The sequence below is a fragment of the Panulirus ornatus genome, chromosome 9 (genome assembly GCF_036320965.1).
Source record: "Panulirus ornatus isolate Po-2019 chromosome 9, ASM3632096v1, whole genome shotgun sequence".
NCBI classification, from domain to species: Eukaryota; Metazoa; Arthropoda; class Malacostraca; order Decapoda; family Palinuridae; genus Panulirus; species Panulirus ornatus.
The window spans coordinates 45,005,543-45,031,682 of NC_092232.1; the positions used below are offsets into that span (position 1 = coordinate 45,005,543).

At 40.5% G+C, this 26,140-nt stretch overlaps 1 protein-coding gene across 1 annotated transcript in view; it reads right to left on the reverse strand.

Annotated features, from left to right (window-relative positions):
• LOC139750064 (uncharacterized) overlaps positions 1-26,140 on the reverse strand; it is a 278,496-nt gene that overhangs the window by 237,730 nt on the left and 14,626 nt on the right. The window contains exons 2-3 of the mRNA XM_071664399.1: positions 12,446-12,568; positions 5,611-5,698 (exon numbers count right to left, since the gene is read on the reverse strand). Of these exons, the coding sequence (XP_071520500.1) occupies positions 5,611-5,698; positions 12,446-12,568 (211 nt within the window). The remainder of the gene's footprint in view (positions 1-5,610; positions 5,699-12,445; positions 12,569-26,140) is intronic.

The following is a 26,140-nucleotide window of genomic DNA, read 5'->3' on the forward strand; positions in this document are numbered from 1 at the left end:
AGTTGTGCGCAGGAGGATGGATGTGCTGGAAATGAGATGTTTGAGGACAATGTGTGGTGTGAGGTGGTTTGATCGAGTAAGTAACGTAAGGGTAAGAGAGATGTGTGGAAATAAAAAGAGCGTGGTTGAGAGAGCAGAAGAGGGTGTTTTGAAATGGTTTGGGCACATGGAGAGAATGAGTGAGGAAAGATTGACCAAGAGGATATATGTGTCGGAGGTGGAGGGAACGAGGAGAAGAGGGAGACCAAATTGGAGGTGGAAAGATGGAGTGAAAAGGATTTTGTGTGATCGGGGCCTGAACATGCAGGAGGGTGAAAGGAGGGCAAGGAATAGAGTGAATTGGAGCGATGTGGTATACAGGGGTTGACGTGCTGTCGGTGGATTGAATCAAGGCATGTGAAGCGTCCGGGGTAAACCATGGAAAGCTGTGTAGGTATGTATATTTGCGTGTGTGGACGTGTGTATGTACATGTGTATGGGGGGGGTTGGGCCATTTCTTTCGTCTGTTTCCTTGCGCTACCTCGCAAACGCGGGAGACAGCGACAAAGTATATAAAAAAAAAAAAAAAAAAAAAAATATGTATATACATATATATATATGTATATGTGTGTGTGTGTGTATATGTGCGTGTGTATGTATATGTATATATATATGTATATATATATATATATATATATATATATATATATATATATATATATATATATATATATATATATTTTTTTTTTTTTGTAAATGGAAATGGTTTATATATATATATATATATATATATATATATATATATATATATATATATATATATATATTATCCCTGGGGATAGGGGTGAAAGAATACTTCCCACGCATTCCTCGCTTGTCGTAGAAGGCGACTAGAGGGGACGGGGGCGGGGGGCCAGAAATCCTCCCCTCCTTGTATTTCTTTAACTTTCTAAAATGGGAAACAGAAGAAGGAGTCACGCGGGGAGTGCTCATCCTCCTCGAAGGCTCAGACTGGGGTGTCTAAATGTGTGTGGATGTAACCAAGATGTGAAAAAAGGAGAGATAGGTAGTATGTTTGAGGAAAGGAATCTGGATGTTTTGGCTCTGAGTGAAACGAAGCTCAAGGGTAAAGGGGAAGAGTGGTTTGGGAATGTCTTGGGAGTAAAGTCAGGGGTTAGTGAGAGGACAAGAGCAAGGGAAGGAGTAGCAGTCTGTGTATGTATATATATATATATATATATATATATATATATATATATATATATATATATATATATATATATATATGTATACGTTGAAATGTACAGGTATGTATATGTGCTTGTGTGGATGTGTATGTATATACATGTGTATGTGGGTGGGTTGTGCTATTCTTTCGTCCGTTTTCTTGCGCTCCCTTGCTAATGCGGGAGACCGCGAAAAAGTATAATAATAAATAAAAATGAACAAACATTGATGGGCTTTCTATATATGCTAAACTTAAACATGTTTCTCTCTCTATGGATCATGTAATCTAAAAATGGTAATATTACTCATCTCAACATAACAGATTTAAGTTATCATCATCCCAGTCGATGTTCCTTAGGGCATTATGAATATGCAGTCCAGAATTCACTGATGGTGAATTTGAGAAGACATATTCTATTGGATCCAAGTTAAGATATCCTAGATCTTTCATTGATAAATCCCTTAAACTGGAAAAGAAATAATTTTATATTAAACCCTAGGGATAGGGAAGAAAGAATACTTCCCACACATTCCTCAAGTGTCGTAAAAGGCGACTAAAGGGGACGGAAGCGGGGGGCTAGAAACCCTCCCCTCCTTGTATTTCAACTTTCTAAAAGGGGAAACAGAAGGAGTCACACGGGGAGTGCTCATCCTCCTCGAAGGCTCAGATTGGGGTGTCTAAATGTGTGTGGAAGTAAACAAGATGAGAAAAAAGGAGAGATAGGTAGCATGTTTGAGGAAAGGAACCTGGATGTTTTGGCTCTGAGTGAAACGAAGCTCAAGGGTAAAGGGGAAGAGTGGTTTGGGAATGTCTTGGGAGTAAAGTCAGGGGTCAGTGAGAGGACAAGAGCAAGGGAAGGAGTAGCACTACTCCTGAAACAGGAGTGGTGAGAGTATGTGATAGAGTGTAAGAAAGTAAACTCTAGATTGATATGGGTAACACTGAAAGTGGATGGAGAGTGATGGGTGATTATTGGTGCATATGCGCCTGGGCATGAGAAGAAAGATCATGAGAGGTAAGTGTTTTGGGAGCAGCTGAGTGAGTGTGTTAGTGGTTTTGATGCATGAGACTGGGTTATAGTGATGGGAGATTTGAATGCAAAGGTGAGTAATGTGGCATTTAAGGGAATAATTGGTGTACATGGGGTGTTCAGTGTTGTAAATGGAAATGGTTTAGAGCTTGCAGATTTATGTGCTGAAAAAGGACTGGTGATTGGAAACACCTGGGTTAAAAAGAGAGAGATATACATAAGTATACGTAGGCAAGTAGGAGAGATGGCAAGAGAGCGTTATTGGATTATGTGTTAATTGATAGGCATGTGAAAGAGAGACTTTTGAATGTTAATGTGCTGAAAGGTGCAACTGGAGGGATGTCCGATCATTATCTTGTGGAGGCGAAGGTGAAGATATGTAGAGGGTTTCAGAAAAGAAGAGAGAATGTTGGGGTGAAGAGAGTGGTGAGAGTGAGTGAGCTTGGGAAGGAGACTTGTGTGAGGAAGTAACAGGAGAGACTGAATACAGAATGGAAAAAGGTGAGAACAAAGGAGGTAAGGGGAGTGGGGGAGGAATGGGATGTATTTAGGGAAGCAGTGATGGCTTACACAAAAGATGCTTGTGGCATGAGAAGCGTGGGAGGTGGGCAGATTAGAAAGGGTAGTGAGTGGTGGGATGAAGAAGTAAGATTATTAGTGAGAGAGAAGAGAGAGGCATTTGGATGATTTTTGCAGGGAAATAATGCAAATGACTAGGAGATGTATAAAAGAAAGAGGCAGGTGGTCAAGAGAAAGGTGCAAGAGGTGAAAAAGAGGGCAAATGAGAGTTGGAGTAAGAGAGTATCATTAAATTTTAGGGAGAATAAAAAGATGTTTTGGAAGGAGGTAAATAAAGTGCATAAGACAAGGGAACAAATGGGAACATCAGTGAAGGGGGCTAATGGGGAGGTGATAACAAGTAGTGGTGATGTGAGAAGGAGATGGGGTGAGTATTTTGAAGGTTTGTCATCCACAACAGACTGCATACTTGCCCCTCTTTCCAAAACTCTTGCATTCACCTCACTAACAACCCCATCCATAAACAAATCAAACAACCATGGAGACATCATGCAACCCTGCTGCAAACCAACATTCACTGAGAACCAACCACTTTCCTCTCTTCCTACATGTACACATGCCTTACATCCTCAATAAAATCTTTTCACTGCTTCTAACAACTTGCCTCCCATGCCATATATTCTTAATACCTTCCACAGAGCATCTCTATCAGCTCTATCATATGCCTTCTCCAGATCCATAAATGCTACATACAAATCCATTTGCTTTTTTAAGTATTTTCACATACATTCTTCAAAGCAAACACCTGATCCACACATCCTCTACCACTTTTGAAACCACACTGCTCTTCCCCAGTCTGATGCTCTGTACATGCCTTCACCCTCTCAATCAACACCCTCCCATATAATTTCCCAGGAATATTCAGCAAACTTATACCTCTGTAATTTGAGCACTCACTTTTATCCCCTTTGCCTCATTTGTTCCCTTGTCTTACGCACTTTATTTACCTCTTTCGAAAATATTTTTATTCTCCCTAAAATTTAATGATACTCTCTCACCCCAACTCTCAAATGCCCTCTTCTTCACCTCTTGCACCTTTCTCTTGACCTCTTGCCTCTTTCTTTTATACATATCCTAGTCATTTGCACTATTTCCCTGCAAAAATTGTCCAAATGCCTCTCTCTTCTCATTTACTAATAATCTTACTTCTTCATCCCACCATTCACTACCCTTTCTAATCTGCCCATCCCCCACGCTTCTCATGCCACAAGCATCTTTTGTGCAAGCCATCAATGCTTCCCTAAATACATCCCAATCCTCCCTCACTCCCCTTACATCATTTGTTCTCACCTTTTTCCATTCTGTATTCAGTCTCTCCTGGTACTTCCTCATGCACATCTCTTTCCCAAGCTCACTTACTCTCACCTCTCTCTTCACACCAACATTCTCTCTTCTTTTCTGAAACCTCTACATATCTTCACCTTTGCCTCCACAAGATATACAGCGTGAACCTTTTTTTTTAACAAAAGTATGCTGAATATTGTATCCTGTACTTTATCCTGAAAATACAGTACACTTAAAAAGTCTTCATTTCCTTTTCCTACAAAATTTCTTGGCTCCAGTAGTTTCTTGTGTCTCGTTTCCTTCCAGCTACCATATCTTCTAATAACAGTGCTTCCCCTTGGTAGCCACATGTCTAGGTCCTTACATTGTTTCTCACTTCATTCCTTCTCTTATGACTCTTTCCAAAAATATCTCACATTTTCCTTTTGAGATCCTTGATGTCTCTGATCATTTGATAAAAATTTCCTCATCAATCAGAATGTTTTGCTGTATCCTTTGAATTATTTTTAACGTTCTCTGTGACTCTAAGATACCTCCATCATCCCATGCCTGCACATCTCTCACTCCATCCTTATTCATCGTGTCTCATATTCAGATCCTTCAATATCTTGTTAATTTATCTCTTATGAGTAGACCCTGCCACCATACTACACATATGATTATCTGCACCCAGCAGTTATTCAAAAGCTGACTTTATACCATGTGCACTGCCAAATTCTACACACTCAGTAATGTTTTCTTCATAAATCATTTACCAATGTATTCAAGACAAGCAGACCCACCTCATATACACTTAGTGTAAACTACTATTATGTGCTACAACTCCTCAAGATTATCCATATAGAATTTCAATATCTTTTGGCCTAGTTCCTTCCTGTTTAGATGTCTCACTATCCATGTTGCTAAGATGCTAAAGATCAGTCCTTTATACCTAGTGTAAATTTTATTTTTCATTAATTCCAACATCCACTTTCAAATTAAATCATATTCTCAAGTCCACCTCCTGTGATATGTGTGCAAGCATGTGTGCACAGCATACTGTATATACAAAAATATATGCTTGGTCAAGTAATTGTATTACAATCATTTTGTTTATCAATGATAACAAAACAATTGGCAAAGGTATAGGGCACCGTACCAAGGGATAAATGTAAAAGTCATTATACAGCTTATATATCGTTTCACCATTAGTTAATGTTTTGACTAAACACAAACTGCAATCCAGTAGTCTGGTTTCCTACTTATTACAGTACTCAACATCACTTACCAACCCCTGCCATGTCCTAAATTCATGCTACACTTCAGTTGACTTCTCTATCAAATACCCAAAATGATACTACAATCAGTGTGCAAGAACCAACAAAGAATGAAAAAATACAAAATAGCTATCATCAATGGGCAGGATGAATCTTCAAAATATTGCACAATAAAGTGATACATATATGAAAAAGTGATGTAATATATGATATTCCTTTCAGTACTCCTCAACACTTTTAATCTTGTAACTTACCTCTAGCTAAGTCATCCATAGGTATATCAGGAGATTCTCCCTGTATATTGATAAGTACTGCTTGTAAAGTATCTGGTGCTTTCTTTGCCTGTAATGAGGGAGAAGAATATCAGTAAGTTTTATATGATCATCACAATAATTTTCCTCTATCAAAATCATTCTTGGAATGATTCTTCCCTGCATCAGCTGCTTTGATTCTATCAAACTAAATTCTGTGAACTTTTTAAGTACATTTCAAGTTAGAACAGCTGATTAGACAAATCAATTATTAATTGTCTAACTGACTCTATTTTGCAATATCAATTTCATTTATTCTTATTTTCTTTTTCTTACTAAAAAATCAGCTAAAAGTTCCATTTTCCCATCTTCAAAATTCATATTACAACAGAACACTGAATATTACCTTTAGGTCTTTCCCCTTCAACTTTCACACTATAATACTCGTAAAATCCCAAAACATTTTAAAGTAGTAGGATGAAAGCCCGTTTGCATTCAACAGGCAAAGCCTTTTAATCATCCACGAGAGTACTTGATTGGTGGAGTTACAACATTTTGTTACCCCATGATGCACCCATGAGGATTCTTCTCCCTCAATAATCATAGTTATATTAGACAGGCAGATGCTCATTTATTGCAAAAAAACAATTATACAGTAATCTGTCCAGGCCTATTATATCAAGGTGTAAAGATGTCATGGTGTAAAACAGCTAGACACTCACACTGCTTACTAACCACCAATATCTGTACCCCAGGCCCTTTCTTTTCCTTGCTGTCTGGAGTCATGAATTGGCTTTTCAAACAGACAGAGAAAAAGGAAGGGAAAGGAAAAGAAATGGATACTCATAATGCTCTGCATATATTAGGAATGGCTTTTCCTCCTTCAAAAATTACAATTTTCATCTAAATGCAGAGCACTATGAGCATCTGTGATATATCCACATCAAGGAGAAACGATTAAAGGGAAAATTAAGGGAAAAAATAAAAAGTTTACTCCTAATGATGATTTGGGCTAAACTGTGGACCATCCCCTTTTGAAAATGTTAGACTGATTAACCCTTGAAGATACATTCTTGCAACAAATGCTAGCACCTTGTGCAGATAGACCTCACAATAGTTTCCAGCTGAATATCCCTAAACTTGTTTATTTCTTCTTTATCTTTGATCAAGTTTGGTGAACACTACTGAAAACTGTATTCTTAACAAAGTCTGACCAAGGTGTTGTAAGGAGTGAACATTGTATTTTTTGTACTAAACCTAGCATTCTATTACCTTTATTAAATGCAACTAAGGATTGTCTTTTGTATTTCAGGGCATTAATGATAATCGCTCTATGGTCTTTTCCTTCTTTTACTACTTTTTCTTCTAAGTTATTAAAAGCTGTGAGGGGTTTCTATAATGAGTTTAAGTAGATAAAGAGGAGGGTGAGTGGTTCCAGGTGAAAGTGTGTCTGTGGCAATGTGGTGTGATGTCATTATGACTGTTCAGTGCTTATGGATGATGTGGGAGGAAAGTGAATATAAGGTTTTGGATAAGACGGGTAGATGTGCAGTCTGACAGGGGTGGGTGGTGCTTTGGAGGTGAGTCAGTTAGTGTTTGTCGGTGACATGGTGTTGGTGGCAAATTCAAGTGAGAAACTGTGGAAACTGGTTTGAGTTCAGGAGAGTGTGCGGAAGGAAAAAGTTGAGGGTAAACGTGAATAAAAGCAAAGTTATTAGGTTTAGCATCGGAGAGAGACAGGTTAGTTGGGTTGTGCATATGAACGGAGAAAACTTGGAAGAAGTGTAGTGTTCTAGATACCTGGGAGTGGACATGGCAACAAATGACACCATGGGAGCTGAAGTGAGTCATAGGATGGATCAGATGAAGTTCCTGGGAGCAATGAGAAATAAGTGGAGAGAGAGGCCACTATCTGGAATGGGCAAAGATAGGCATGTCTGAAGGTATAATGATCTTAACAGTATTGCATAGATGTGAGACATGGGATCTAGATGAGAATGTACAGAAGAGGATGAATGAGATGGAAATGAAATATATGAGACCAATATCTGGTGAGGAGGGTTAATCAAGTAAGAAACGATAAGGTAAGAAGAGCTGTAGTAATAAGAAGAGTACGGTTGAGAGAGCTGATGTGGGTGTGCTGAATGGGTTAGGACATATGAAGAGAATGAGTGAAGAGAGGTTAACAAACAAGGTATAAGTATCAGAATAGCAGGGTCAAAACAGAGGGGGAAGACTGAATTGGAGATGGAAGGACAGAGTGAAAAAAAGTTTTGAGCCTAGCCTAAGTACACTAGCTGAGGCATGGAACCACAGGCCTCAGGGCCTGTCTTTTCCTTTCCTACTGATGAGAATGTTAGAAGCTGGTAAGGCACTGGGGTTTATGGGCTGATCTAGCTATGACAATAGGAGTGTCAATGAGAAAAAGAGAAACTTCATAGTGCCCAATTCAGCATGCACAACACAGCAACAAGGTTTTAAATATCATCCACGGACATATCAATGACATCAGGAACAGATATGGGACACATTATGAGGACTAAAAAAGTCAAAAAACAACAAAAACAGTATAGTGTATGAGATCCCACGCAGTGGGTTATGAAAAGAATTATCACAGCACAAGAGAGTGTGGCCAACAGGTAAGGCTAAATGAAAAGAGCTGACATCAGACAAAAGTGCATCACCAATGCTTTGGTAGTAACTGTGGAAGAGGAGGAATGCAAAGACTATGCCAGAGATTAGACAAGATGAGGAAAGCATTGGAAGCAGCCCACAATGCTGTTTAAAGAAAGATCACCAAAGCAGGAAGCTTCATCATGGCCAGGATGGCAGTAGAAATGGCTCTCTATGATAGGCCAGTGGCAGTTAATGACCAGTTCCCCGATCTAACAGATTTGAATACCTTTCATGATGTATCATTATCATTTTAAACAAAACTAGCTGAGAAAAATAAATTTCTAGCTCTTACTTTGAATTTTCCTTGCTAACATCTACCCATTTGTCACAACAGATAACAACTTATCACAACATAAGAGAAAAAAATGCAAGAAAACATAAAGCTCATAAAATGGATGTGTAAATCTGAATATAACAAAAGAAAGTCTAAGGATACTGTGAGGCTGATACTCACAGTGTCTCTCAGAACACTACTCCTCAAAAAACAACAAAATACTTAAAATTCATGTCTTGAACACCACAAATCAAATTAATTCATATGAAACTAAAGTGCACTGTGCCACAGTAAGCAAGTAAATGATGGGATTGGACAGCTGTTTTGTGTCACCTCACATGTGTATCTTGATGTTACAACCCTGAATGGGTTACTGTATGGTCATTATGCAACATGAAGGAGCATCTGCCAGCTTCATATGAATTATGATGGTCACAGGAGGTTAACCCTCAGGAATATGCATTATTAGGGGGTGTCTCAGTTGCTCAGAGGGTTTAATCTTTAAGTGAGAAATGTCCCTCCCAATAATAAAAACATTATGGACTAAGAAAAACCTCACAACTAATTCATCTATCTTCTAAGAAGAGACTTCCACCATTCTATTCTCAACTAAAAAGTAGAGTCTATAACAAGTGATGCAACCTAATTTTAATATAAAACTTGTTCTACTTATTTGTCATAACTCTATCACATCATCTGATCCTAAAGCAGGCCTCCTTAATGTTTCATATTCCCCTGGAAATCATACCCCCTACGTGAAACACTACCTTTTTCACACATACACTTTATCAACATTTACTATCCTTTTAGCTAACGTTTACTCTCCACATTCCTCTTCCTCAACCCAAACAATTAAATACACTTCCATTTATAACAGTGTCTATATCAACCCCTTACAAGACATCAGAGTACAGATAACCCACCAATACAGTTGCCCATTTGTTATACTATCAAAATTAAGAATTTGGGGGCTATGGGAAGAGAAGACTCATCATTACCTTCAGTTTAAATGCTATAGGGAGTGATAGACTTATCAATACCTTCTGTAGATTTATGACTAAGATTTTTGTTTCAAGTTGAAGGCTCCAGTCACTGACGAAAGTCCACATCAAGGCCGGGCCTTAATTGATATACACAGAGAATTAAGAAATGGAAAAAGAAAAGACAAGGGAAAGTACTTACAAATTTTTGAAAGACTTGTGTTCTGAACTTTACCAGGTCATAGTTACCAAGAAAGACTTGAAAAGGTAGAGAGTTCCAATGCTTTGATGTGTGGGAAAAGAAGCAGGTATCAAAACGGCCCACCCTTGAGTTGCCACTGGCCATACAATAATCATATGATGCAGTAGCTTGCCAAGTATTGCATAGTCTAGCTATTGGTGGGGGCACACAACCAGCCAACTCAAGGGAGCAAAAACCAAAGTAATACTTATAGAAAAGAGAAAGTGAACCAACATTGCAGCATAAGGCAAGGGAGTCAAGTTTGGAAGTTAGCCTGGGACAGTTTATATGTTGGATTGTTTCGACTCAACTCTGTCAAGTAAGGATGCAGAGCTAGAACTGCCCCAAATGTGAAAGCAGTACTCCATACATGGACAAATAAGTCCTTTGTATATACAGAGCAACTGTTCAGAAGAGAAAAATTTTTTGACATCTATACAGGACACCCAGTTTCTTAGGGGAAGACTTAGCTATTCCTGTAATGTGGGGTTTCCAAGAAAGAGTGGATGTTACAGTAATAACAAGCAAGTTCACTGAGTCAAGAGGTGGAATTACAGAACCATCAAATGAGTTATGAGGAGTTTTTGATAGAGGGATGGGTAGAAACTAGGTCTTGGAGGCATTAAACTTAACAAGAGTTTGTGTACCCCACTCATATACTCTGCCTAAGTTTGAGTTTATTAAGGAAGCTGAGTCAAGATGAGATGCAGGTCGAGTGACATAAGAGGGAGCAGAACTGAAGGATGAGGATGAATGCAGTATTGAGTTGTCAGCATATAAGTGCATTGGATTATTTGTGGAGGAGAGGAGATCATTGAAAAAAAGGAGAAAAACTGTAGGGAACAGGACAGAACTTTGAGGGATACCACTGTTGATGGAGAAAAGGGGGGAGGCTGATCCATCAACAACAAAAGAGACAGATCAGCCAGAGAGGAAGCTAGATATGAAGGAGCAAAGTGAAGGAGGGAAGCCAAAAGAGGGGAGCTCAGAGAGGAGACCCGATGCCACATCCTGTAAAAACCCTTAGATATGTCAAGGGATGATGACCAGATATTAGTAAAATAGGAAAGAATATCACCAGTGGATCTCACATTACAGAAGCCATACTGGTGATCAGAAAGAAAACTGTGATTTTCGAGGTGTCTAAGGATATGGGAGTTGAGGAAGAATTCAGAGACTTTGGAAATGGTAGATGTCAAAGCGATAAGATGATAGTTAGATGGGTCAGAATGGTCACCCATCTTAGGGATGGAATGTATTAAAGCATGTTTCCAAGGAGAAGGAAAAGTTTTGATTTCTAATCAGAAACGGAATAAACGAGCAAGCACAGGTGCAAGTTAAGAGGCATACTCTTTCAGTACATGGGAATGGATGCCATCAGGACCATAAGCCTTCCTTGTGTCCAGAGAAAGAAGCACTTTATGGACAGTCTGAAAGGAAATTACAGGAAGGGGTATAGGATTAGTAAGAGAAGTATCATGGGATGAAGGAATGTTAGAATCATCCAAGGTGGAATTAAAGGAGAAAAGGGAACCAAAGACAGTTGCTTTTGTCAATGGGAGAGACAGCTATAGTACCATCACAACGGAATGGTGAGGGAAAGGTAGACAAAAGTTGTTAGAGATGCCCTTGGCTAAAGACCAGAAAGACCTATCAATGGATGATGAAGAGAGGTTATTGCACTTCTTTTATATAAAAAAAATGCTTCACTTCACGGATGACATGCTTTCAGCAATTATGGGCAGTGATATAAGCTGAATGGGAGTCAGAAGAAGGAGAGTTTTTCCAAGCCCAATATGCCTGATCTTTTGTCTGAATGGCCTCAGAAGAGAAACAGTTGAACCATGAATTGGATGAGGTAGTAGTCTTGTAGGAACAGGGGATAAATGCTTCCACTCCCAGACAGAAGCAACACCATAAAAGAGACAGTGATTTACCTGAGGAAATTCAGAAAAAAGTTGCATGAGTTATTCCAGTCAGTATTTATACTTAGAAGGGGTTGCTGGAGGGGGAGGTGCCATTAGAATCAATACATTTATAAGAATGTGATCAGATGAACCAACTGGGGGTAGAATTGTGTATTTGCAGCAAGATGTAATCATCTGACACTACTTGAAACACTATCTTCTGGTTTATACAAAAAGGAATTTAAAAAATTCATAAATAAGAAGGAATTAATTCATATTGTTAGATATTTATATGCTCTTCCTCAAGAAGTGCACCACTGTATGGGATCTTACTCCAAAATTTTCAAACAAAGAACCATACAAGTATACTATTTAGTATTAGAATTCTCAGTGAGCATCATCAAATGACACCTGATTTGCTTTGCATCATAACTCATTATGACCAGCCCTATACATGATTATTTTTCTCAACATACGAAACACTACATTACATGCTTCATCAAGTGCTGCCCATGGAGTACTCTACTTTTCTTGAACTGCCTTATTCTAGACTCAAGCCACCTATCTCATAATCAATATCGCTAATGATTAATCAGTCTCTCAAAAGATTTGTTTACATGTACTATGATTTTGGAGAACTCTGAAGTTTCACTACTGCCTTCATTCTACTGATAAAGAAACAAATATATATAAATATAATCAGTCTTGTAAAAAAAGGTAGGAGAAAGAGGAATGCAGTAGTCCTGAAGCAATCAGTTACCTGTAGCAATGACCGAAGACGTTGCTGACCTTCCACCATGCGGTCAATGAGGTCAACAGTGGCTGCCACCCCCATATGACACCGTTCACATATACGAACTGGAAGCTGCCCATCATAAATAACCTGAAAGAGAATACCGGAATTTGGCTATTGCTATGATTTTTACAAAAAAAATAAGTCTGAAAAACTAAGAAAAATTACAGGATTCCACAAAGACAGCCTTCTCTATGGTGATAGTCATTCTACATAATAATGTATCTATGTTTAAAATTTGTATTTCTAGTTTTTCTATTTATCTATCTATATCTCTGAAGCCTGTTCCCTATGGGAACTCCTATCAAGGGAGTGGCCACAACAAAAGAATCACCAATTGTTGCAGTCCTCACATGCCTCCATTGCATACACCATTCCATGCATTCTACTATCTCTCTCCCTCCAGTATGCTTCCACTCTACTTCCCCATGTCACAGGTGGTCTTACTCTCACAATCCCTTTAGTTGTACAATGATACACTCTTCTTGTAAACATCCTGTCTTGCATTCTTTCCTGTGCCCAAACCACTTCAAAGCATTTTGTTTCACCCACTCTACCATTACACAATTCATTCCCATTGCATTCCCTGCCATAACCAAATTTCTCATACACCCACTTATTTCCTTCTTCATATCTTCAGTCATGACATATGCCCCTCTCAGATAGCTTATTTCCACAGCCTAGGTTCTTGACCTTTGTGACTCATTCCATGTCCATGTTTTGGCTGCACAAGTCAGGGTCAGGAGGATTTTGCTGTCCCTTAATCCTTCTATTGCATCCATACTTACACCCCTACCCTTCATTATTCTATTAAAGGACTCAATAACTCGTCTACCCTGTTCTGCACTCTTCCTTCTCTCTCCTTTCCTTTCACCAGAGTTAACCAAGATAACTCTTAAATAAATACTTAAATTCTCTCACTTTTTCACTCTATAGGGTTTTGCAAAATCTGTTTCCTTTCAAACACCATTATTTTACTTTATTCACATTTATCCCCAATTGCCTACATTCACACACATCATAATACACACACCTATAACATTCTGCATCTCCTCTTCACTCTTAGCAAACAGAACAGTATCATCTGCAAATTGGTTTGTCACTAGCCAACATATATCATTACAGTACCACACTCCAGCTCTGCACCCCTTCTCTCTAGTTTTGCTTTCCTTTCTCTCATCACTCAATCCATATATATATATATATATATATATATATATATATATTTTATTTTTTTGCTTTGTCACTGTCTCCCGCGTTTGCAAGGTAGCGCAAGGAAACAGACGAAAGAAATGGCCCAACCCACCCCCATACATATGTATATATATACACGTCCACACACGCAAATATACATACCTACACAGCTTTCCATGGTTTACCCCAGACGCTTCACATGCCCTGATTCAATCCACTGACAGCACGTCAACCCCGGTATACCACATCGATCCAATTCACTCTATTCCTTGCCCTCCTTTCACCCTCCTGCATGTTCAGGCCCTGATCGCTCAAAATCTTTTTCACTCCATCTTTCCACCTCCAATTTGGTCTCCCACTTCTCCTCGTTCCCTCCACCTCCGACACATATATCCTCTTGGTCAATCTTTCTTCACTCATTCTCTCAATGTGCCCAAACCATTTCAAAACACCCTCTTCTGCTCTCTCAACCACGCTCTTTATATTTCCACACATCTCTCTTACCCTTACATTACTTACTCGATCAAACCGCCTCACACCACATGTTGTCCTTAAACATCTCATTTCCAGCACATCCACCCTCCTGTGCACAACTCTATCCATAGCCCACACCTTGCAACCATACAACATTGTTGGAACCACTATTCCTTCAAACATACCCATTTTTGCTTTCCGAGATAATGTTCTCGACTTCCAAACATTTTTCAAGGCTCCCAGGATTTTCGCACCTCCCCCACCCTATGATTCACTTCTGCTTCCATGGTTCCATCCGCTGCCAAATCCACTCCCAGATATCTAAAACACTTTACTTCCTCCAGTTTTTCTCCATTTAAACTTACCTCCCAATTGACTTGACCTTCAACCCTACTGTACCTAATAACCTTGCTCTTATTCACATTTACTCTTAACTTTCTTCTTTCACACACTTTACCAAGCTCAGTCACCAGCTTCTGCAATTTCTCACATGAATCATCCACCAGCGCTGTATCATCAGCGAACAACAACTCACTCACTTCCCAAGCTCTCTCATCCACAACAGACTGCATACTTGCCCCTCTTTCCAAAACTCTTGCATTCACCTCACTAACAACCCCATCCATAAACAAATTAAACAACCATGGAAACATCACACATCCCTGCTGCAAACCTACATTCACTGAGAATCGATCACTTTCCTCTCTTCCTACACGTACACATGCCTTACATCCTCGATAAAAACTTTTCACTGCTTCTAACAACTTGCCTCCCACACCATATATTCTTAGTACCTTCCACAGAGCATCTCTATCCACTCTATCATATGCCTTCTCCAGATCCATAAATGCTACATACAAATCCATTTGCTTTTCTAAGTATTTCTCACATACATTCTTCAAAGCAAAAACCTGATCCACACATCCTCTACCACTTCTGAAACCACACTGCTCTTCCCCAATCTGATGCTCTGTACATGCCTTCACCCTCTCCATCAATACCCTCCCATATAATTTACCAGGAATACTCAACAAACTTATACCTCTGTAATTTGAGCACTCACTCTTATCCCCTTTGCCTTTGTACAATGGCACTATGCAAGCATTCCGCCAATCCTCAGGCACCTCACCATGAATCATACATACATTAAATAACCTTACCAACCAGTCAAAAATACAGTCACCCCCTCTTTTAATGAATTCCACTGCAATACCATCCAAACCTGCTGCATTGCCGGCTTTCATCTTCGGGAAAGCTTTTACTACCTCTTCCCTGTTTACCAAATCATTTTCCCTAACCCTCTCACTTTGCACACCACCTCGACCAAAACATCCTATATCTGCCACTCTATCATCAAACACATTCAAGATACCTTCAAAATACTCACTCCATCTCCTTCTCACATCACCACTACTTGTTATCACCTCCCCATTAGCCCCCTTCACTGAAGTTCCCATTTGCTCCCTTGTCTTACACACTTTATTTACCTCCTTCCAAAACATCTTTTTACTCTCCTTAAAATTTAATGATACTCTCTCACCTCTTGCACCTTTCTCTTGACCTCCTGTCTCTTTATTTTACACATCTCCCAGTCATTTGCATTTTTTCCCTGCAAAAATCATCCAAATGCCTCTCTCTTCTCTTTCACTAAGAATCTTACTTCTTCATCCCACCACTCACTACCCTTTCTAATCTGCCCACCTCCCTCGCTTCTCATGCCACAAGCATCTTTTGCGCAAGCCATTACTGCTTCCCTAAATATATCCCATTACTCCCCCACTCCCCTTACCTCCTTTGTTCTCAACCTTTTTCCATTCTGTATTCAGTCTCTCCTGGTACTTCCTCACACAGGTCTCCTTCCCAAGCTCACTCACCACCCTCTTCACCCCAACATTCTTTCTTCTTTTCTGAAAACCCATACAAATCTTCACCTTCGCCTCCACAAGATAATGATCAGACATCCCTCCAGTTGCACCTCTCAGCACATTAACATCCAAAAGTCTCTCTTTCGCGCGCCTGTCAATTAACACATACTCCAATAACGCTCTCTGGCCATCTCTCCTACTTACATACGTATGCTTATGTATATCTCGCTTTTTAAACCAGGTATTCCCAATAACCAGTCCTTTTTCAGCACATAAATCTACAAGCTCTTCACCATTTCCATTTACAACACTGAACACCCCATGTATACCAATTATTCCCTCAACTGCCACATTACTCACCTTTGCATTCAAATCACCCATCACTATAACCCGGTCTTGTGCATCAAAACCACTAACACACTCATTCAGCTGCTTCCAAAACACTTGCCTCTCATGATCTTTCTTCTCATGCCCAGGTGCATATGCACCAATAATCACCCATCTCTCTCCATCAACTTTCAGTTTTAACCATATTAATCTAGAATATACTTTCTTATATTCTATCACATACTCCCACAACTGTCCCCTACACTTTTTCTCCTTTTTTCCACAATTTTCTCCACAACTAATCCAATGCACTCATACTCTTACAACTCAACACTGCATTCATCAACGTCCTTCTCTCACTCGATTTGCATCTCATCTTTACACAGCTTCCTTAATAAACTCTGACTTGGACAGGATATCTCAGTGGGGGTAGACAAAGTCTTAAGTTTAATGCCTCCAAGACCCATTTTTTACCTATCTCTCGTAAACTCACAACTTTTGTCTCTCCTTTGATGGTTATGTAATTCCACCTCTTGATTCAATGAAAATACTTGCTATTACTGTAACATCCACTCTTTCCTGGAAGCCCCACATTATAGGAATGGCTAAGTCTGCCTCTGAGAAAGTAGGTGTCCTGCCTAGATGCAGTAACTTCTCTTCTGAACAGTTGCTCTGTTTATACAAAGGATTGATTCGTCCTTATAAGGAGTCCTGCTCTCACATTTGGGGTGGTTCTAACTCTGCCTCCTTACTTGACAGAGTTGAGGCGAAAGCAGTCCGATTTATAAACTATCCCAGGCTAACTTCCAAACTTGATCCTCTTGCCCTACGCCACAATGTTGGTTCACTTTCCCTCTTCTATATACATTACTTTGGTTTTGCTCCCGAGAGCTGGCTGCTTGTGTGCCCACAATACTAGCTAGACCACGCAATACTTGGCAGGCTGCTGTGTCACATGATTATTGTATGGCTATCGGCAACTTGAGGATGGGCCATTTTGATACCTGCTTCTTTCCCTTACATTTCGAACCTTTGCAACTCTCTACCTTTTCATGCCTTTCCCAACAACTATGACCTGGCACTTTCAAGACAGGTTTTTCACTTTCTCCAAAATTCGTAAATACTTTCCCTTGTCTTTTATTTTTCCGTTTCATAATTTTCTATGTTTCAATTAAGGCCCAGCCTTGATGTGGACCTTTGTCCATGACTGGAGCCTTCAACATAGAATATGTACGAATGTTCATATTGCCAAAAGACAGTCTCCACAAAAGGTAGTTTTGTGCACCACTTTCATACAGGAGAGATGTGATATGAATGTTCACACAGGAGAAAAGCCATATGAGTGATCAAATAGTCAAAAGCCTTTCTCTTGGTAGAGTACTTTAGTGCAACACATGACCTTCCAGCCAGGAGAAAAGCCATCTTAATGTTCACGTTACCGAAAGACCATTTCACAGAAGAGTGATTCATTGCTGCACATTACTGTTCATACAGGAGAGACACCATATGAATGTTTACATAGCCAAAGGACCTTTTCCCAGATGAGTACTTTAGTGTAGTACATGACTGTTCATACTGGAGAGAACATTCATGTTACTAAAAGACCTCTTGAAAGGATCATTTATTGCAGCACATGACTGTTCCTATAGGAAAGAAACCATAAGAATGTTTACATTAAAAGAAAAAAAAAAGCAGGGGTCATTATCTAGTGAAGCATACTGCTCATCATACAGGATAAAAGCCATATGAATGTTTGAAGTACCAAAAGGCTTTCTTCATATAGCACATGACTATGAATAGAGGGTTGAAGTCTTTGTAAATGCTCATAGTGTCAGAGGATACCTCTCATGGGTGTGCGTTTGATACCCATTTTTGCTCGGAGATAACGTTCTCGCCTTTCACACATTCTTCAACGCTCCCATATATATATATATATATGAAACAGGAGTTGTGGGAGTATGTGATAGAATGTAAGAAAGTAAATTCTCGATTAATAGGGGTAAAACTGAAAGTTGATGGAGATAGGTGGGTGATTATTGGTGCATATGCACCTGGGCATGAGAAGAAAGATCATGAGAGGCAAGTGCTTTGGGAGCAGCTGAATGAGTGTGTTAGTGGTTTTGATGCACGAGACCGGGTTATAGTGATGGGTGATTTGAATGCAAAGGTGAGTAATGTGGCAGTTGAGGGAATAATTGGTATACATGGGGTGTTCAGTGTTGTAAATGGAAATGGTGAAGAGCTTGTAGATTTATGTGCTGAAAAAGGACTGATGATTGGGAATACCTGGTTTAAAAAGTATACTTATGTAAGTAGGAGAGATGGCCAGAGAGAGTTATTGGATTACGTGTTAATTGACAGGCGTGCGAAAGAGAGACTTTTGGATGTTAATGTGCTGAGAGGTGCAACTGGAGGGATGTCAGATCATTATCTTGTGGAGGCTAAGGTGAAGATTTGTATGGGTTTTCAGAAAAGAAGAGTGAATGTTGGGGTGAAGAGGGTGGTGAGAGTAAGTGAGCTTGGGAAGGAGACCTGTGTGAGGAAGTACCAGGAGAGACTGAGTACAGAATGGAAAAAGGTGAGAACAATGGAAGTAAGGGGAGTGGGGGAGGAATGGGATGTATTTAGGGAATCAGTGATGGATTGCGCAAAAGATGCTTGTGGCATGAGAAGAGTGGGAGGTGGGTTGATTAGAAAGGGTAGTGAGTGGTGGGATGAAGAAGTAAGAGTATTAGTGAAAGAGAAGAGAGAGGCATTTGGACGATTTTTGCAGGGAAAAAATGCAATTGAGTGGGAGATGTATAAAAGAAAGAGACAGGAGGTCAAGAGAAAGGTGCAAGAGGTGAAAAAAGGGCAAATGAGAGTTGGGGTGAGAGAGCATCATTAAATTTTAGGGAGAATAAAAAGATGTTCTGGAAGGAGGTAAATAAAGTGCGTAAGACAAGGGAGCAAATGGGAACTTCAGTGAAGGGCGCAAATGGGGAGGTGATAACAAGTAGTGGTGATGTGAGAAGGAGATGGAGTGAGTATTTTGAAGGTTTGTTGAATGTGTTTGATGATAGAGTGGCAGATATAGGGTGTTTTGGTCGAGGTGGTGTGCAAAGTGAGAGGGTTAGGGAAAATGATTTGGTAAACAGAGAAGAGGTAGTAAAAGCTTTGCGGAAGATGAAAGCCGGCAAGGCAGCAGGTTTGGATGGCATTGCAGTGGAATTTATTAAAAAAGAGGGTGACTGTATTGTTGACTGGTTGGTAAGGTTATTTAATGTATGTATGACTCATGGTGAGGTGCCTGAGGATTGGTGGAATGCGTGCATGGTGCCATTGTACAAAGGCAAAGGGGATAAGAGTGAGTGCTCAAATTACAGAGGTATAAGTTTGTTGAGTATTCCTGGTAAATTATATGGGAGGGTATTGATTGAGAGGGTGAAGGCATGTACAGAGCATCAGATTGGGGAAGAGCAATGTGGTTTCAGAAGTGGTAGAGGATGCGTGGATCAGGTGTTTGCTTTGAAGAATGTATGTGAGAAATACTTAGAAAAGCAAATGGATTTATATGTAGCATTTATGGATCTGGAGAAGGCATATGATAGAGTTGATAGAGATGCTCTGTGGAAGGTATTAAGAATATATGGTGTGGGAGGAAAGTTGTTAGAAGCAGTGAAAAGTTTTTATCGAGGATGTAAGGCATGTGTACGTGTAGGAAGAGAGGAAAGTGATTGGTTCTCAGTGAATGTAGGTTTGCGGCAGGGGTGTGTGATGTCTTCATGGTTGTTTAATTTGTTTATGGATGGGGTTGTTAGGGAGGTAAATGCAAGAGTTTTGGAAAGAGGGGCAAGTATGAAGTCTGTTGGGGATGAGAGAGCTTGGGAAGTGAGTCAGTTGTTGTTCGCTGATGATACAGCGATGGTGGCTGATTTATGTGAGAAACTGCAGAAGCTGGTGACTGAGTTTGGTAAAGTGTGTGGAAGAAGAAAGTTAAGAGTAAATGGGAATAAGAGCAAGGTTATTAGGTACAGTAGGGTTGAGGGTCAAGTCAATTGGGAGGTGAGTTTGAATGGAGAAAAACTGGAGGAAGTGAAGTGTTTTAGATATCTGGGAGTGGATCTGGCAGCGGATGGAACCATGAAACGGAAGTGGATCATAGGGTGGGGGAGGGGGCGAAAATTCTGGGGGCTTTGAAGAATGTGTTGAAGTCGAGAACATTATCTCGGAAAGCAAAAATGGGTATGTTTGAAGGAATAGTGGTTCCAACAATGTTGTATGGTTGCGAGGCGTGGGCTATGGATAGAGTTGTGCGCAGGAGGATGGATGTGCTGGAAATGAGATGTTTGAGGACAATGTGTGGTGTGAGGTGGTTTGATCGAGTAAGTAACGTAAGGGTAAGAGAGATGTGTGGAAATAAAAAGAGCGTGGTTGAGAGAGCAGAAGAGGGTGTTTTGAAATGGTTTGGGCACATGGAGAGAATGAGTGAGGAAAGATTGACCAAGAGGATATATGTGTCGCAGGTGGAGGGAACGAGGAGAAGTGGGAGACCAAATTGGAGGTGGAAAGATGGAGAGAAAAAGATTTTGTGTGATCGGGGCCTGAACATGCGGGAGGGTGAAAGGAGGGCAAGGAATAGAGTGAATTGGAGCGACGTGGTATACCGGGGTTGACGTGCTGTCAGTGGATTGAATCAAGGCATGAGAAGCGTCTGGGGTAAACCATGGAAAGCTGTGTAGGTATGTATATTTGCGTGTGTGGACGTATGTATATACATGTGTATGGGGGGGGGGGTTGGGCCATTTCTTTCGTCTGTTTCCTTGCGCTACCTGGCAAACGCGGGAGACAGCGACAAAGTATAATAAAAAAAAAATAATATATATATATATATATATATATATATATATGAGTGTGAATAGAGAAAAACTGGAGGAAGTGAAGTGTTTTAGATATCTGGGAGTGGATTTGGCAGCGGATGGAACCATGGAAGCAGAAGTGGATCATAGGGTGGGGGAGGGGGCGAAAATTCTGGGAGCCTTGAAGAATGTGTGGAAGTCGAGAACATTATCTCGGAAAGCAAAAATTGGTATGTTTGAAGGAATAGTGGTTCCAACAATGTTGTATGGTTGCGAGGCGTGGGCTATGGATAGAGTTGTGCGCAGGAGGATGGATGTGCTGGAAATGAGATGTTTGAGGACAATGTGTGGTGTGAGGTGGTTTGATCGAGTAAGTAACGTAAGGGTAAGAGAGATGTGTGGAAATAAAAAGAGCATGGTTGAGAGAGCAGAAGAGGGTGTTTTGAAATGGTTTGGGCACATGGAGAGAATGAGTGAGGAAAGATTGACCAAGATGATATATGTGTCGGGGGTGGAGGGAACGAGGAGAAGAGGGACACCAAATTGGAGGTGGAAAGATGGAGTGAAAAAGATTTTGTGTGATCGGGGCCTGAACATGCAGGAGGGTGAAAGGAGGGCAAGGAATAGAGTGAATTGGAGCGATGTGGTATACCGGGGTTGACGTGCTGTCAGTGGATTGAATCAAGGCATGTGAAGCGTCTGGGGTAAACCATGGAAAGCTGTGTAGGTATGTATATTTGCGTGTGTGGACGTATGTATATACATGTGTATGGGGGTGGGTTGGGCCATTTCTTTCGACTGTTTCCTTGCGCTACCTTGCAAACGCGGGAGACAGCGACAAAAAAAAAAAAAAAATTATATATATATATATATATATATATATATATATATATATATATATATATATATATATATATATATATATGACGGAGTAATTGGTATACATGGGGTGTTCAGTGTTGTAAATGGAAATGGTGAAGAGCTTGTAGATTTATGTGCTGAAAAAGGACTGATGATTGGGAATACCTGGTTTAAAAAGCGAGATATACATAAGTATACGTATGTAAGAAGGAGAGATGGCCAGAACGCGTTATTGGATTACGTGTTAATTGACAGGCGTGCGAAAGAGAGACTTTTGGATGTTAATGTGCTGAGAGGTGCAACTGGAGGGATATCTGATCATCATCTTGTGGAGGCTAAGGAGAAACATTTGTAGGGGTTTTCAAAAAAGAAGAGTGAATGTTGGGGTGAAGAGGGTGGTGAGAGTAAGTGAGCTTGGGAAGGAGACTTGTGTGAGGAAGTACCAGGAGAAACTGAGTACAGAATGGAAAAAGGTGAGAACAATGGAAGTAAGGGGAGTGGGGGAGGAATGGGATGTATTTAGGGAATCAGTGATGGATTGCGCAAAAGATGCTTGTGGCATGAGAAGAGTGGGAGGTGGGTTGATTAGAAAGGGTAGTGAGTGGTGGGATGAAGAAGTAAGATTATTGGTGAAAGAGAAGAGAGAGGCATTTGGACGATTTTTGCAGGGAAAAAATGCAATTGAGTAGATGTATAAAAGAAAGAGACAGGAGGTCAAGAGAAAGGTGCAAGAGGTGAAAAAGAGGGCAAATGAGAGTTGGGGTGAGAGAGTATCATTAAATTTTAGGGAGGATAAAAAGATGTTCTGGAAGGAGGTAAATAAAGTGCGTAAGACAAGGGAATCAATGGGAACTTCAGTGAAGGGCACAAAAGGGGAGGTGAAAACAAGTAGTGGTGATGTGAGAAGGAAATGGAGTGAGTATTTTGAAGGTTTGTTGAATGTGTTTGATGATAGACTGGCAGATATAGGGTGTTTTGGTCGAGGTGGTGTGCAAAGTGAGAGGGTTAGGGAAAATGATTTGGTAAACAGAGAAGAGGTAGTAAAAGCTTTGCGGAAGATGAAAGCCGGCAAGGCAGCAGGTTTGGATGGTATTGCAGTGGAATTTATTAAAAAAGGGGGTGACTGTATTGTTCATTGGTTGGTAAGGTTATTTAATGTATGTATGACTCATGGTGAGGTGCCTGAGGATTGGCGGAATGCGTGCATAGTGCCATTGTACAAAGGCAAAGGGGATAAGAGTGAGTGCTCAAATTACAGAGGTATAAGTTTGTTGAGTATTCTTGGTAAATCATGTGGGAGGGTATTGATTGAGAGGGTGAAGGTATGTACAGAGCGTCAGATTGGGGAAGAGCAGTGTGGTTTCAGAAGTGGTAGAGGATGTGTGGATCAGGTGTTTGCTTTGAAGAATGTATGTGAGAAATACTTAGAAAAGGAAATGGATTTGTATGTAGCATTTATGGATCTGGAGAAGGTATATGATAGAGTTGATAGAGATGCTCTGTGGAAGGTATTAAGAATATATGGTGTGGGAGGCAAGTTGTTAGAAGCAGTGAAAAGTTTTTATCGAGGATGTAAGGCATGTGTACGTGTAGGAAGAGAGGAAAGTGATTGGTTCTCAGTGAATGTAGGTTTGCGACAAGGGTGTGTGATGTCTCCATGGTTGTTTAATTTGTTTATGGATGGGGTTGTTAGGTAGGTGAATGCGCAAGAGTTTTGGAAAGAGGGGCAAGTATGAAGTCTGTTGTGGATGAGAGAGCTTGGGAAGTGAGTCAGTTGTTGTTCGCTGATGATACAGTGCTGGTGGCTGATTCATGTGAGAAACTGCAGAAGCTGGTGACTGAGTTTGGTAAAGTGTGTGAAAGAAGAAAGCTAATAGTAAATGTGAATAAGAGCAAGGTTATTAGGTACAGTAGGGTTGAGCGTCACGTCAATTGGGAGGTAAGTTTGAATGGAGAAAAACTGGAGGAAGTAAAGTGTTTTAGATATCTGGGAGTGGATCTGGCAGCGGATGGAACCATGGAAGCGGAAGTGAATCATAGGGTGGGGGAGGGGGCGAAAATCCTGCGAGCCTTGAAGAATGTGTGGAAGTCGAGAACATTATCTCGGAAAGCAAAAATGGGTATGTTCGAAGGAATAGTGGTTCCAACAATGTTGTATGGTTGCGAGGTGTGGGCTATGGATAGAGTTGTGTGCAGGAGGGTGGATATGCTGGAAATGAGATGTTTGAGGACAATGTGTGGTGTGAGGTGGTTTCATCGAGTAAGTAATGTAAGGGTAAGAGAGATGTGTGGAAATAAAAAGAGCGTTGTTGAGAGAGCAGAAGAGGGTGTTTTGAAATGGTTTGGGCACATGGAGAGAATGAGTGAGGAAAGATTGACCAAGAGGATATATGTGTCGGAGGTGCAAGGGAACGAGGAGAAGTGGGAGACCAAATTGGAGGTGGAAATATGGAGTGAAAAAGATTTTGTGTGATCGGGGCCTGAACATGCAGGAGGGTGAAAGGAGGGCAAGGAATAGAGTGAATTGGATCAATGTGGTATACCGGGGTTGACGTGCTGTCAGTAGATTGAATCAGGGCATGTGAAGCCTCTGGGGTAAACCATGGAAAGCTGTGTAGGTATGTATATTTGCGTGTGTGGACGTATGTATATACATGTGTATGAGGGTGGGTTGGGCCATTTCTTTCGTCTGTTTCCTTGCGCTACCTCGCAAACGCGGGAGACAAAAAAGAAAAAAAAAATATATATATTATTATGGGAGTATGTGATAGAGTGTAAGAAAGTAAATTCTAGATTGATATGGGTAAAACTGAAAGTTGATGGAGAGAGATGGGTGATTATTGGTGCATATGCACCTGGGCATGAGAAGAAAGATCATGAGAGGCAAGTGTTTTGGGAGCAGCTGAATGAGTGTGTTAGTGGTTTTGATGCACAAGACCGGGCTATAGTGATGGGTGATTTGAATGCAAAGGTGAGTAATGTGGCAGTTGAGGGAATAATTGGTATACATGGAGTGTTCAGTGCTGTAAATGGAAATGGTGAAGAGCTTGTAGATTTAAGTGCTGAAAAAGGACTGGTGATTGGGAACACCTGGTTTAAAAAGCGAGATATACATAAGTATACGTATGTAAGTAGGAGAGATGGCCAGAGAGCATTATTGGATTACGTGTTAATTGATAGACGCACGAAAGAGAGACTTTTGGATGTTAATGTGCTGAGAGGTGCAACTGGAGGGATGTCTGATCATTATCTTGTGGAAACAAAGGTGAAGATTTGTGGGGGTTTTCAGAAAAGAAGAGAGAATGTTGGGGTGAAGAGAGTGGTGAGAGTAAGTGAGCTTGGGAAGGAGACTTGTGTGAGGAAGTACCAGGAGAGACTGAGTACAGAATGGAAAATGGTGAGAACAAAGGAGGTAAGGGGAGTGGGGGAGGAATGGGATGTATTTAGGGAAGCAGTGATGGCTTGCGCAAAAGATGCTTGTGGCATGAGAAGCGTGGGAGGTGGGTTGATTAGAAAAGGTAGTGAATGGTGGGATGAAGAAGTAAGATTATTAGTGAAACAGAAGAGAGAGGCATTTGAACGATTTTTGCAGGGAAAAAATGCAAATGAGTGGGAGAGGTATAAAAGAAAGAGGCAGGAGGTCAAGAGAAAGGTGCAAGAGGTGAAAAAGAGGGCAAATGAGAGTTGGGGTGAGAGAATATCATTAAATTTCAGGGAGAATAAAAAGATGTTTTGGAAGGAGGTAAATAAAGTGCGTAAGACAAGGGAGCAAATGGGAACTTCAGTGAAGAGGGCTAATGGGGAGGTGATAACAAGTAGTGGTGATGTGAGAAGGAGATGGAGTGAGTATTTTGAAGGTTTGTTGAATGTGTTTGATGATAGAGTGGCAGATGTGGGGTGTCTTGGTCGAGGTGGTGTACAAAGTGAGAGGGTTAGGAAAAATGATTTGGTAAATAGAGAAGAGGTAGTAACAGCTTTACGGAAGATGAAAGCCGGCAAAGCAGCAGGTTTGGATGGCATTGCAGTGGAATCTATTAAAAAAGGGGGTGACTGTATTGTTGACTGGTTGGTAAGGTTATTTAATGTATGTATGATTCTTGGTG